This window comes from Somniosus microcephalus, chromosome 32 (assembly GCF_052327205.1).
Source record: "Somniosus microcephalus isolate GS21.2 chromosome 32, FLI_Smic_1.0, whole genome shotgun sequence".
Classification (NCBI taxonomy): domain Eukaryota; kingdom Metazoa; phylum Chordata; class Chondrichthyes; order Squaliformes; family Somniosidae; genus Somniosus; species Somniosus microcephalus.
In genome coordinates this window covers 12,210,063-12,224,010 of record NC_141018.1, presented here as the reverse complement: position 1 = coordinate 12,224,010, position 13,948 = coordinate 12,210,063, and the positions used below count along the sequence as shown (strand labels likewise).

The 13,948-nt window shown below is 48.2% G+C and overlaps 1 protein-coding gene across 3 annotated transcripts in view; it reads right to left on the bottom strand.

Annotated features, from left to right (window-relative positions):
- The window catches only part of LOC147097268 (nuclear receptor ROR-alpha A), a 148,018-nt gene that overhangs the window by 33,552 nt on the left and 100,518 nt on the right, over positions 1-13,948 (bottom strand). Inside the window, exon 3 of one of the 3 annotated variants that reach the window (XM_085972082.1) lies at positions 10,710-10,851. In XM_085972082.1, coding sequence (XP_085828208.1) covers positions 10,710-10,851 — 142 coding nt within the window. Of the gene's footprint in view, positions 1-1,758; positions 2,527-10,709; positions 10,852-13,948 lie in introns of those variants that run through there. The other 2 variants (XM_085972083.1, XM_085972084.1) reach the window with 2 other exon arrangements.

Below are 13,948 nucleotides of genomic sequence, written 5' to 3'. Positions count from 1 at the left end.
AGAGACTTGGATTATTGGGCTTCTGCCCCTTTAATGCTGCCCTAGATTTCTGAGGCTATCCTGTTGGTGGTGATGGGGGCGGGGGGCAGAGCTTGGCCTGTGCCTGCAGTAGATACGGGCCTGACGATGTCATTTAAATCAGGCGGGAGGCCAGCGTTCCGGTCCTCCTGCCTTATTTCCCATCTGCAATGTTAGCAGGAGGCCTCAGTGTGGGCGCCCAGAATGGCTGATCCATCCGCTGTGACTCCCTTTCCTCTTCTGACTTTGTCAGTATTTTCCTATTGATCCGGTAATCCTTCTGCATAAAAGATCCCATGGCACTATTTCGAAGAGCAGGGGGAGTTCTCCCCGGTGTCCTGGGGCTAATATGTATCCCTGCACCAACATCACTAAAACAGATTATCTGGTCATTATCACATTGCTGTTTGTGGGAGCTTGCTGTGCTCGAATTGGCATTTCCTACATTACAACAGTGACTACACTTCAAAAGTATTTCATTGGCTGTGAAGTGCTTTGGGGCATCCTGAGGTCGTCAAAGGTATTATAGGAATGCAATCCTTCTTTTGCCTCTTTTAAGTCCACATTAACCTGAAACAGAGGCTCCTTTTCCTGCTGCTATTTCCTCTCTGACGCTCCACTGCTTTGGGAATTTCTATGCTTCTGCAAAACATGAATGGACACACCAGCTATTGGAAGCTGGGAGTTGCTTTGCCTTGTCTCCAAACTCTACATCTTGAGCCAGCCAGCAAAAGAGAAAGCACTCGGAGGGCTCAGGGGATTGTATTTATGGTTCCATAGACTGACTTAACTAGCTTGACGTTCTGGGATCACACTATGTGTGTTGGCTGGGCACAGTTGCTTGAGTTTCTTAGCTCTTGAATTCAAGGGTATCACAAGTGAGACTGGTCAGTTAGAGCACTCTCCATTTCCACTGTGACTGAGATGCCAGCCCCCCTGGAAACCGTGGAGGGTGGCTTGTCGTGGTGCTTCCTCTCAATCTTTGACTTCAAGTAGGGTTTCATAGAATCTTACAGCACAGGTGGAGGCCATTCGGCCCATTGAAAGCTCTATCCAATTAATCCCACTCCCCTGCTCTTTCCCCATAGCCCTGCAAATGTTTCCCCTTCAAGTATTTATCCAGTTCCCTTTTGAAAGTAATTGTTGAATCTGCTTACACCGCCATTTCAGGCAGTGCATTTCTGATCACAACAACTTGCTGTGTAAAAAAATTCTCCTTAATCCCCTCCTGGCTTTTTTTGTCAATTATCTTTAATCTGTATCCTCTAGTTATCGACCCCTCTGCCATTTACTCTATTAAAACCCCCCATAATTTTGAACACCACTATTAGATCTCCTCTTAACCTTCTTTGCTCTAAGGAGAACTACCCCATCTTCTCTAGTCTCTCCACATAACTGAAGTCCCTCATCCCTGGTACCATTCTAGTAAATCTCCTCCGCACCCTCTCCAAGGCCTTGACATCCTTCCTAAAGTGCGATGCCCAGAACTGTCCACAATGCTCCAGCTGGGATCGAACTAGAGTTTTATAAAGGTTTAGCACAACTTCTTTGCTTTTGTACTCTATGCCTATATACATAAAGCCAAGGGTCCCGGACACTTTTTTAAACAGCCTTCTCAACTTGTTCGCCACCTTCAAAGATTTGTGTATGTGAATCATTTTATTTTACAAAGGTAACCAGTAATTATGCAATTTGCTAATTTTTTCCAAATATGTAAAAGAATCGGCATCATTTATTTACCTGTTGAAATGAAGAAAAGTTATTCCATCACTTCGGTATCAGAGCCTCTCTCCTCACCGCCACAACCAGGTCACCATGGTGACACTAAGATTAAGACATCCCATGGAGTCAGGGCTGTGAGGTGCCCCGTTTGCCGGACCCTTATCTTCTGGATCCTCCTTCTCTTCGTGTATGTATTAATAAGGCAGCTTGCTTTGTACCAGATCATTTACCAAAAGACTCAGAGGGACTGCAAATTCCACTCATTTTGTTAATTGCTCCAGTAAATAACCTACACTCTCCGCTTTATTAGCTGGCTTGTAAAAAACACATGCATTGTTACAAAGTCTAATATGTCTCAGTGACAGCATCCAAGTGAAACACAAGGGTTTAAGTCAACGATTCTCCGCTCATGTGAGACAAGCCCCGTCTCCAACCCACGCCGCAGTTAAGCCGAGTTTCCTCCTGGGAATGTGAGCTTCGCCCTGTAAAGAATCCCGACAGTTTGATACGTCTAAACAATACGGCAGAATACATCCGTCAGTGGGTGGAACTAACTCAAATTTAAATATGTCCAGGGCCGCAAGTTCAGTGTGCCGAAAATTGCAGGCCAGCTTGTTTGAATCAGACTTGTTTCCTTGTACAGTAATTGGATTTAACAGGATCTTAGTGGGTTTGTCTGTACTACTTGAGTTCTGTAACTAACTGCAGGAAAAGAGCACGGGAGTAATTAGTCTCAAAGTACAGTTAACATTAAAATGATCATAATGAGAGTTAACATTACCACACACTAGAGATTTGCACTAACGACTTGTGTTTGTACAGAGTGTGCCGATTAGGGCATCAGGCTTAAAGGAGTTTCTGCTGTGAAAAGTGTCAGGGAGCTGATTTCATATCGAGTGATGTCAGAGTTTTCCAGCTCCCGTTCTCCGTAGAGCTAGTCATCTTTCCCAGCCAGTTTCCTCCAATTATATCATTGCCAAACCTTACTTGAACAAAACTATTCACAATGTTAAGGCAATAGAGAAATTTAAAGGAAGCTTTGAAAGTAAATCACGGCCCCAATTTTAACTGCGGGCGGGTTTTGGGCTGCAGAATTCAGGCTCCGGATATTTTAACTCCCGGGCCTCATTAACATGTGCCCCTCCACTCTCGCCCGCAATGGGCAGGTGGTGGGGCATCCGCTGGCTCAAGGTAGGTGACAGGATCGGGATCCGGGGTAGGGGAGGCTGAAGCTTTCCTTGTGGGGCCCAGAGAAGACATCCAGCTCCTCCTGGCCCCACAAATGAAGCAAAGAAATTGACCTTTCCCGGCCTCTCCTGGGGCTGATCCTGGTTCAGCCTGGCGTGACAGGTTCAGCGGCCTCCCCGCTCAGGCCCGAGTTAAAATTCCAGGCGGGTCCTGATGATGTCACGGGAACCCTACAACCATATGGAAAGGACCCCGCTGGCTTTGGGCGGGTGACCTTGCCGCCTGTCCAGGAGAGGTGTTGAATTCGCAGGCTGGGGGATCCTAGCAGCTGCAGGGCAGGTAAGTCAGCCAGTCGATTTTAACTGCCCGCTCACCCGGTTGCTACTGGGCGGATAGGGTTTAAGTTGCCCCCCCTCCCTCACATCTTGAAATCTGAATGGGAGGTGCACAGGGAAACACCCTGATAAAGGACCCAGTTAATTCTGACTGGTTTTTTTCCATTCAGACTTCAAAATGTTTCGAAATTTTGTGCCATCAGTCCATTGTTAAACCATGTCACTGGATGTTATACTGGTGCAATTTGTTCATAAATCTCCTTCAAACGATAACACATTTTACTATGCGTCAAGCATTGCAAGCAATACTTAATAAAATATTGATTATGTATTCTTTCAGGTACAGTGGTTCTGGTCATTCTGATCTATGTTCAGGAGTGTGCCCAGCCTGCCCTATATGTAACTAAATGTTAGCATAACCCAGAGAGTAACAACAGGACCTTGTGTTCTGAACTGGATATTGTGTCTTTTGCACATGCCTCCCTCCTATCTTTCAGCAGGTGGACTCAGAAAAGTGCTTTAGTGAGTTAAGTCAAGATATAAATCCTTAAGCTGCTTAATTTACAGACAGCAAGTGAACAGATAGAGTAACAGTTGTAAACAAACTTCACTTACCCAATCAGTTTTTACTTCTCTTCCTGAGACAGAAAGAAAGACTTGCATTTCTATAGCGCCTTTCACAACCACCGGACGTCTCAAAGCACTTTACAGCCAACGAAGTACTTTTGAAGTGGAGTCAGTGTTGAAATAATAACCCCTGTGCCCTGTCACTTTCACGTTCTAAAATCTTTTTATTGCATTACCATTCTTTCTCGACAACTTCTAACTGTAAAAATTTACTTCCTGCATCTTAGCTTCCAACTCTGGTCCTGCACCTCACAGTTTCCTAAGAGTGCAGATGGAGCTTTGTTTAACATCTCATCCGAAAGATGGCACCTCTGACAGGCTAAAGGGATCAAGGGATATGGGGAGAAAGCAGGGACAGGGTACTGAATTTAGATGATCAGCCATGATCTCATTAAATGGCGGAACAGGCTCGAGGGGCCGAATGGCCTACTCCTGCTCCTATCTTCTATGTTTCCTGTTTAAAACCTTCCGTCTCTGCTCTCCTATTCTCTCACCTTGGAGTCAGAAGGTTGTGGGTTCAAGTCCCACTCCAGAGACTTGAGCACAAAAATCTAGGCTGACACTCCCAGTGCAGTGCTGAGGGAGTGTTGCACTGTCGGAGGTGCCATCTTTTGGATGAGACGTTAAAACAAAGCCCCATCTGCACTCTTAGGTAGACGTAAAAGATCCCATGGCACTATTTTGAAGAAGAACAGGGGAGTTATCCCAGGTGTCCTGACCAATATTTATCCCTCAATCAACGTCACTAAACAGATTATCTGGACATTATCACATTGTTTGTGGGAGCTTGCTGTGCGCAAATTGGCTGCTGCGTTTCCTACATTACAACATTGACTACACTTCAAAAAGTACTTCATTGGCTGTAAAGCACTTTGGGATGTCCTGAGGTCGTGAAAGGTGCTACAGAAATGCTCGTCTTTCTTCCTTTCTCTGCAGTCATAAGAAGTGGAAAGGCAATGTGCCTCTGACTCCTTTCCCATTCAGTGATTCAACGCAATCGGCCCCGCCCCCTTTTGGGTGCGCGTGTAAATCCTGATATTTACAAAATGAATAAGGGTTATCCTGGATTACTGAGCCTGGGATGAGTAAATTGACCCTCAATGTCTCATTTTGAAGTAGATTGAGAACCACAACATTCCACAAACTGCCTTGTCAAGGTTTAATACACATCCTCAATGCCTGGCCTGTTAAATAATAGACCCCTTGTATCAGTAACTGTAGCATCTAGGTTTTCAATCTGTGCAAAATTACTTTGTTTTAGAATGTAGCACTTAAACATTAGGGGGGGAAAATTTGGTATCACTCATTTTGGGGCGGTAATAGCGGCTGGGCGCAAAAATTTAGCACCTGGTGCAAATTATCGCCAGCGACTGAGAAATTCGTCTCCACCACTCCTGGAGGTGATTGGAGCGCTAAATCAAGCACTACACACTTCTCTTAGGGCGCTAACGTCGGTGAATGGGGCGCCACCTCAGAACGCTACTCAAGTTCAGGCGATGTCAATTACCTAGTACTCAGACAGACTGGCACCTTCCACTTCTTAAAGGGGAGGTTCCATCATGCTGCACAGCCACACCCTGATCATTGCTGCGTTTGACCTGGGCCTGCAAGGAGGTGTAAAACTTCACCAAAGATTATCATGGCTGCTCAGGGGCCCAGGGAGAGAGCTCGCTGGTTTAGCGACCCGGCATTGGTGGCTCTGGTTGTGGCTGTGGAACGCCGACGGGCAGTGCTGTTTCCAGCCATTGCCCCAGGAGTTTACAAGGGTGTGGAGGGAGGTGGCCCAGTACGTTTCATCCAGGAGCCTGATCTAAAGGACTCACACACAGTGCCACAAGAAGTTCAACAACCTCACTCGGGTGGTCAGGGTGAGTACATGCTTGAAAAACCTCTACATCCCACCATCTCAACCTGACTCTGTGTACAGACGGTATAAAGTGCCAAATCCTCAACACTCACCCACCAACTATCCCCATCTACTAAAAGTCACATCCACATCTCACACCTTGCAGACATTAATGGCTATTCAACTAAGGTAGGCACATCTGCCAAACACATGGCTACACACTCACTCACACGCTGTCCTTTTTCTTGCAGGCCAAGCTTTCTCATAACAGGAGGGAGCAACAATGCACAGGAGGAGGCCAGGCGGAGCTGCACCCCCTCACATTGCTGGAGGAGCGAGTTCATAGACTTATCGCGAGTCATGTTGTGGGCGCTGTGGCAGTTGGAGAGGTCGACCCCCTTAGGAACAGCAACGGTATGTTCATCATCTCTCTCCCCTCTCATACCACTTCCCCCTCACAACACCAGCCTTTCCCACTTTCCATCTAACTATACTGTCTCCATTCCATACTCCCTTCCTGCCCCCCTGCCCTCACGTTAAAGCCACTCTTGTACCTTCCTGCTTTCAGATAGTGAGCCAACATCTGACCAGCCTGTCCCTCAGCCTCCCAGTGGCAGCGATGCGGGAGAGGAGGAGGAACACAAAGCTGGCACCTCACCGCCTGCATCTCCCGAGGGCGAGACATCGGATCCTGGGGCCACGAAGGGAAGCTCGGGGGCCATCTCCCCAGAAGGTGAGTGACGTGAATCTTGTCATTCATGTGGAAATGACTTAATGAAATAATACTGAGCGGCCTGCTGGTGGCGCTGTCCAGGGAGAGTATAAATACTCGGGCATGGGCCCAGCTTGCTCAGGACATTCTTTAACAGGAACTAGTGAAGGACACAACTAGATCTCCATGTTGAAAAACAGTTGATTAAAGCCTTGTTTAACGCTTAGACCAAGGGCCTAGTAGTGTTCTTACGTCAGTGAGTGTGCGCATGAGTTCTGCTGCATAGGACTCAGATGAGGACCTCGATATCGCGGCGATGAATACTCAGGCGATGAGCATGCACACCAAGCTCATGGGTGCAATGGCCCGAGAGCATGGATGCACTGGCTAGGAGCATGGAAGAGTCCGCCGCCAGCACAGCGATCATCTGTGCGCAAACCCTTGGACCCATCTTTGCCTCATTGCAGAGGATGGTTGAATTGCAGAGAGACCGTGGGGACTCAGACCTCATGCCGTGTGTAATGGGTGAGGTGGCAGCATCTTTTGCAGCACAGGCTGAGGCAACGCAACGGCTTAGTGCTGGAATTGAGTCATTGGTTGGGGCCATCCAATCTCGGACTGCTCTCATGCAGTCTCAGATTGATGTCACGCAAGCACGGACTGCTGCCATCATAGCTGGGTTGACCACTGTCCACCAGGGATCTGACGGTGCCGCAGCAGGCCAGCAATCTGTGCTCGAGCAGATTGCTCTGGATGCTGAGGTTCTGCCCCGGGGGAGTGGCAGTGTGTCAGTCGAGCAGGAAGGCGCTGTCCTCTCTCAGGATGACTGCATTCCTGCTGCCACCAGTCCGCCATTGCACTTGCCACAGCCTGTAACCCAGCCAGCCCAGACTGCTGCCACCTATGCAGAGTTGCTGCAGTCTGCAGCCGGGCCCTCCAGGCCCAGAGCTGGTCGAGGCCGTCCTTCAAGGGCATCTGCAGTCTCTGGATCTGAGATTCAGCAGCCTTCCGCCAGCCTTGCTGCAGCCACTGGGGCCCCATTACGGAGGAGCAGTAGGGTGGGAAAGGGGGGAAGTGTGAAGGGGAGGGAGATCATTGAGGAAGGGTGAATAACTAAAATTTTTCTAACATATGGGGGGTCTGTTTGTACCAAGGTTGAATGTATATGTAAATATATTGTTCACTCTGTTAAAACTTATTTTGAGGTGTTTGTTTGTTGTTGGTTGTGACACAGTTGGTCAGAAAAATAAATTTTTTTATTGAAACGTTACAAATTTCCTCATGTTACTCACTGGAGCTTTGCCCAGTAATACGGGCTGCGGGATGGCTGTAATGACGTGCTTGTTGATCCCAAAAGCCATCTTCTCTGTCATTCATCAGAATCATAGGCGGCGTTCACAAATGGCTCTTGCAGAAGCAACATTGAGCGCCTCCCTCCCACGTTGTTGCTGCTCATCCTCCTCTTCATCCTCCTCCGCCTCCTCCTCCTCCTCCTGAGGTGATGCACCAATCCCTGGTGGCAATGGCTGGGTCCTCATAATTGCAAGGTTGTGAAGCATGCAGCATACAATAATGAATACTTGATCGGGGGAGTACTGCAGGGCTCCTCCAGAGTGGTCAAGACACCGGAACCGTTGCTTCAGTACGCCGATCGTCTGTTCAATGAGGTTCCTGGTGGCGCTATGGCTCTCATTGTAGGCGAGCTCAGCAGGAGTGTTGGGGTTACGGAGCGGTGTCATCAGCCAGGTGCAGAGTGGATAACTCTTGACCCCGAGGAGCCAGCCACAAGGTTGAAGCGGTGGTTGGAACAGGTCTGGGACGCCAGTCTAGCACAGGATGAATGCATCGTGGCTGCTGCCAGGATAGCGGGCATTGACGGCGAGGATGCACTGTCTGTGGTTGCAAACCAACTAGACATTGAGAGAGTGGAAGCCTTTGCAGTTGCGGAAAACCTCTGCATTTTCATGAAGTGCCTGCAATGCCACGTGCGTGTAGTCAATGGCGCCCTGAACCATGGGGAAGCCCGCTATCCTAGCGAAGCCACATGTGTGTTCACGCTGTTTGTCCCGGGTCATGGGGAATGAGATGTACTCCCTTCTCCTTTTGTAGAGAGCATTTGTGACCTCCCGGATGCAGCAATGGAGAGCGAACTGGGAGATGTTCGCAATATCCCCAGTTGAAGCCTGGAAGGAACCGCTGGCATAGAAATTCAGAGCCACCGTCACCTTCACTGCCACTGACAGAGACGTCCTGGTCCTGAGCTGAGGCTGGAGCTCTGGCTGCAGGAGGTGGCAGAGCTCAGTGACCACCTCCTTGCTGAAGTGGAGTCTTCTAAAACACTGCTCCTTAGACAGATAGATATATGAGAATTGCTCCCGGAATACCCTGGGAGGGCAAGTTCTCCTGTGCAGAGCCCTGTTGGCCCTCCTCACTCTGGCCATGTTTTCCTCTCTCTCTCTCCGCCTCCACTGCCTCCGACGGTGAATCTGGAGGACGAGGCCCCGTGCTAGTACAGCCCCCATTTAATCTTCTAAATGTGGTAGTAAATGTGGTAAACCACTGTATTGTATATTGCCACCTCTGGGTGGCGCTGTGTATGGAGGCATGCCTCAGCTGACTCCACCCACCACTGTGTGGGTTTCGTTCAGACTTGTTCAGTCACTCACGAAGAAGCATGGTCTCTTCTTAGCTAATAAAAGCCTTATTCATCTCTTCTTTCGACTCATCATCTCTTCTTCGACTCATCACCTTTTATGAAGTAATTGATAAGCGTATCAATTTTATTAGCTAAAAGTTAAATGGCGACACCTGAGGAGCAACAACAGCAACGGATACAGCAGACATTGCTGAGAGCCCTCAGACCACCACGCCTGGACCTCGACCCTCAAGATGTGGGTGCATCAGCCAAGTTTGAACACTGGCTGAGCTGCTTTGAATCCTTCCTCGCAATCTCACAGGTTGCAGAGGAGGATCACAAACTGAAAATTTTGACCGCCCAGGTGAGCCATCAAGTATATATGCTAATCCGGGACTCTAATACGTACGTGGCGGCCCTCGAGCTACTAAAAGGGCAATATACGCGCCCAGTGAACACAATTTACGCCCGACACCTCTTGGGATCCCGCAGGCAGCAACCGGGAGAATCGGTAGGGGCATTTGCACGGGCGCTACTGGCACTCTGCAGAGACTGCGATTGTAAAGCGGTAACGGCTGTGAAGTAATTGATAAGCGTATCAGTAATAAAGCTGACAGAAATGGGAACCTGAAAAGTCTTGCTGAGGAACAAAACTCCTTGTAGGACAGCGTTACATGTCTCCAGACGTCTCTCTCCCTCTCTCAACCTGCGTATGCAGAATCTTTTGCCGACAGGAAAAAGCAGAAAGCGCACGCCTTTGAATAGCGCTCCCCCAGCTCCCAGCCGACTGCAAACCATCTCCCTCTACCTGTCGTTCCTGGCGGCAGGCGCTGAGGCAGGGGGCGAGAATCAATTTCTGGTCCGGGGCGCTACTGGGGCGATGTGCACTTCGATGATGCCGCGATCTCTGGGCGCAGGAGATCGTGGCGGTAGCGTTTAGCGTCACCGCAAACCGCCAGGTCAATTTTGCGGACGGCGCTAAAATCGCTGCGCTCGGGCGGGAAGTCATTAGCGCCCCCCCGGAGGCGCTAATGGGAGGTGCTAACCAACCGAATTCTTCCATCTACTTATTCCAAAATGCTTTCCATGACGAACAAAAAGATCAAAAATCCTTAAATGGGATAATTATATTTTTACAAATCACAGCTGAATTATCTCGTGCATTATTACACTGAGCTACGTTAAGATTGTAGTATTTTTAACAGCAGTAATAGCTATGCCAGTACTTTGAAATCTCACCCTCCTTTCATTTAACTCACCCACACTGAATATGAGTTCAGGGCTAATATCTCCCTCTCTGCTCTGTTCCTCTCCCCCCCTCAAGCAGATCTCAGGATAGACCTTTAATAAAGCCTTAACAGTCCTTAAGAAGCATGTGTTTTAGTAGTTTTATTTTAACCCATTTCAGGATGAAAACAAGAAGTAGAACAGTGCTAATTATGAACAAAAACATGCGTCACCCTGTTCACTTGGCCTTGTGTCTACTTACCATTAAATTTAACACCCAGAGGACAGTGTAGCCCGTGTGCTTAAGCTGCCAATATAGCTCGGGTACATAAAGCGCAGTCAGTCAGGGACAGCATCCACTGGATAATCACAGTCACGCCCAGAAACAGTACAGCTTACCGTCGCGCGACATTCCCACCATCAAACACTTCTGTAACCGGCAGTGCTGGCACCGATTCCGGCTCGTCCGGTCGATCAGGCAGTTCTTTTGCCGAGGGCACGAGTACGTGGCATTGCTCTGTTGGCTTCTCCTGAAGAACCCCTTCGGAACAAAAAAAAACATTCACATCAGACAGGGTCTCACACGGAGACCGAGCTTCCACCTTCGTCACTTGCCAGACTGAGCCCCATTTCTGAGCTTGGTTACAGTAATGTGCACGGTCAATATGTGAAGGCCACAGGAAAAGTCAGGGGCGAGAAAAGGTCACTCTGCCCTTCAAAGCAAAGCCAGTACATTAGCTCTAACTCTTCAATCATGGCATTTCGTTGCATTTTAAATCAGTTCTTCGCTTTTCTTGGTAAACTATTCCATACATTTCTCACTCTTGGAGCAAAGATTTTCCTTGTTTGTTTAAATTTACTTTTCACTCATTTCCATGAATGTCCTGTGGTCCGACTTTCTTGGAGTACTTTGAAGTAATAATCTGGGTTCATCGTATCTATACTGCTTAATATTGTATCTACTTCGAGGAGGACTTTCCTGAATTGCCATGTTTCTTTTGTTTGTATGCCTAACTAACTGTATAATTTTACACTGAGTCCTCTGTCTGTACTGCATTTTCTTTGTCAGAAAACATGACTAGTTAATAACTGGTTTCAATATCCAGGTCAATTATACAGATAGAGGAGTTTACTGGAATCTATCACCAGGGAAAGAGTGACTGAACACTTGGGCGGTATCAGTTGATCAAAAGGAGTCGGCATAGATTTGTGAAGGGTAGGTCATGTCCAGATCTAGTTAGGTTTTTTAAGGAGGCCACTAACATAGTGGATAGGAGAACGTCTATGGATGATGTCTATATGGACTTCCAGATGGCATTTGATAAGGTTGCGCACAAAAGATAATTAGCAAAAATGCGAGTGCCTGGAATTGCAGGTAACCTTGTGAGATGGATCGCTAACTGGGTGGAGGCAGAAGACAGAGAGTAAGGATAAAGGGAATGTACACTGGCTGACGGATATGACAAGTGATGTTCACCAGGGGTCAGTATTGGGGCATCAGCTTTTCATCATACTTATCAATGGCTTGGATGAAGGAATAGAGTCGTATATCCAAGTTTGCAGATGACACTAAGTTAGGGGGCTCAGGAAGTTGTGTGGATGGGAGCAGGAAGTTACAAAAGGGCCATATACAGACTAAGGCCGTGAAATTCGGCTCTTTTGCGCCTGCCGGAAGCACCTCTGGGGGGGTGGTAATGAGGTGCAAAGGGATTATTGACCAGGCGGGGGCGCCCCCCAAGAAATTCGGTGGGGCGCTACTGAGGCGCTAGCCGATAGCGCCACGCCCCCGCCAGTAGCGCCCCAGGCAGCTGTGCTGCCAGCGATGACGTCATCACCGTGTGCCGCGACCCCTTACCGCCCCGCGGCAGAAATTCGACTGCGCCCCGCGAGACTGCCACGATCACTCTGCGACCTTCCAAACCGCTCTGAACCCCTCCCCACCACCGCGATCTCTACCCCGAGCAACAGGAAACCTACCTGCTCCTGGGCTGGGGTCTCTTCTGCAGCGTTCCCCGCCCAATAGGGAGCCAAGCCGGTCAATCAGGCTGGCTTCCCTGCTAAAAAAAAACACGCACGCCCTGGAGTTAAAACTCCACAGCGTTCCAGAACTCCTTCCCTCCCCCCACCCCACCCCATGGAATAGGGAAAAGCTTAAAGTAAGGTGGCAATCTCTGGATTGCTCACAGTGCCACATACTAGTGAGTATCGACACAGGAAGATAGTGAAGGTGAATGCGTGGCTGGAGAAGTGGTGCCGGAGGGAGGGCTTCAGATTCCTGGGGCATTGGGAGCAGTTCTGGGGCAGCAGGGACCTGTACAAGATGGACGGGTTGCACCTTAACAGGGCCAATGTCCTCATGGGGAGGTTAACTAGTGCTGTGGGGAAGGGTTTAAACTAATTTGGCAGTGGGAGGGGCACCAGGACATAGCAACAGAGAGGAGAGACAAGGTGCACAGAAAACTAGGAGGGACAAAGAGCAACAGAACAAAGAATAGTGGAGAAAGATCAGGGATTAGATGAAGGAAAAAACAAAGTCGACTAGCATGGCATTGGAATGCATGTGTGTTAATGTGATGAGTGTTACAAATAAGGTTTAAACATGGGCAGGAATGGGAACTAAACATTCCTGGCTACAATGCATTTAGGAGGGATAAGGAAGGAAAAAAGAAAGGAAGGGGGTGGCAGTATTGTTCAAGGATAATATTACAGCTCTACAGAGGGACGATATACCAAAGGGTTCAAAGACTGAATCTCTTTGGTTAGAGTTAAGGAACAGAAAAGGAGCTGTTACATTGTTGGGTGTTTACGATAGACCCCCCAAATAGTGATAGGGAGATAGAGGAATCAAAAGCTCAATTTCTAACTTCGCGGACGACACCAAATTTTCGGGGGGTGGGGGGGGGTGAGGATAGTCAATACTGAGGAGGACTGCAACAAATCACAAGAAGATATTAATAAACTTACAGAATGGGCATATAATTGGCAAATTAATTGCATAGGATATACGGCACAGAAACAGGCCATTCGGCCCAACCAGTCCATGCCGGCGTTTATGCTCCACTCGAGCCTCCTCCCATCTTTCCTCATCTAAATCTATCAGCGTAACCCTCTGTTCCCTTCTCCCTCATTTGCTTGTCCAGCCTCCCCTTAAATGTATCGATACTATTTGCTTCAACCACTCCCTGTGGTAGCGAGTTCCACATTCTCACCACTCTCTGGGTAAAGAAGTTTCTTCTGAATTCCCTATTGGATTTCTTGGTGACTATCTTCTATTGATAGCCTCTAGTTTTGCTCTTCCCCACAAGTGGAAACATTCTCTCTCTATCCATTCTATCAAAACCTTTCATACTTTTAAAGACCTCTATTAGGTCACCCCTCAGCCTTCGTTTTTCAAGAGAAAAGAGACCCAGCCTGTTCATCCTTTCCTGATATGTATACCCTCGCATTTCTGGTATCATCCTTGTAAATCATCTCTGCACCCTCTCCAGTGCCTCTATATCCTTTTTATAACATGGCGACCAGAACTGTACGCAGTACTTGAAGTGTGGTCTAACCAAGGTTCGATACAGGTTTAGCATAACTTCCCTACTTTTCAATTCTATCCCTCTAGAAATAAACCCAAGTGCTTGGTTTGCTTT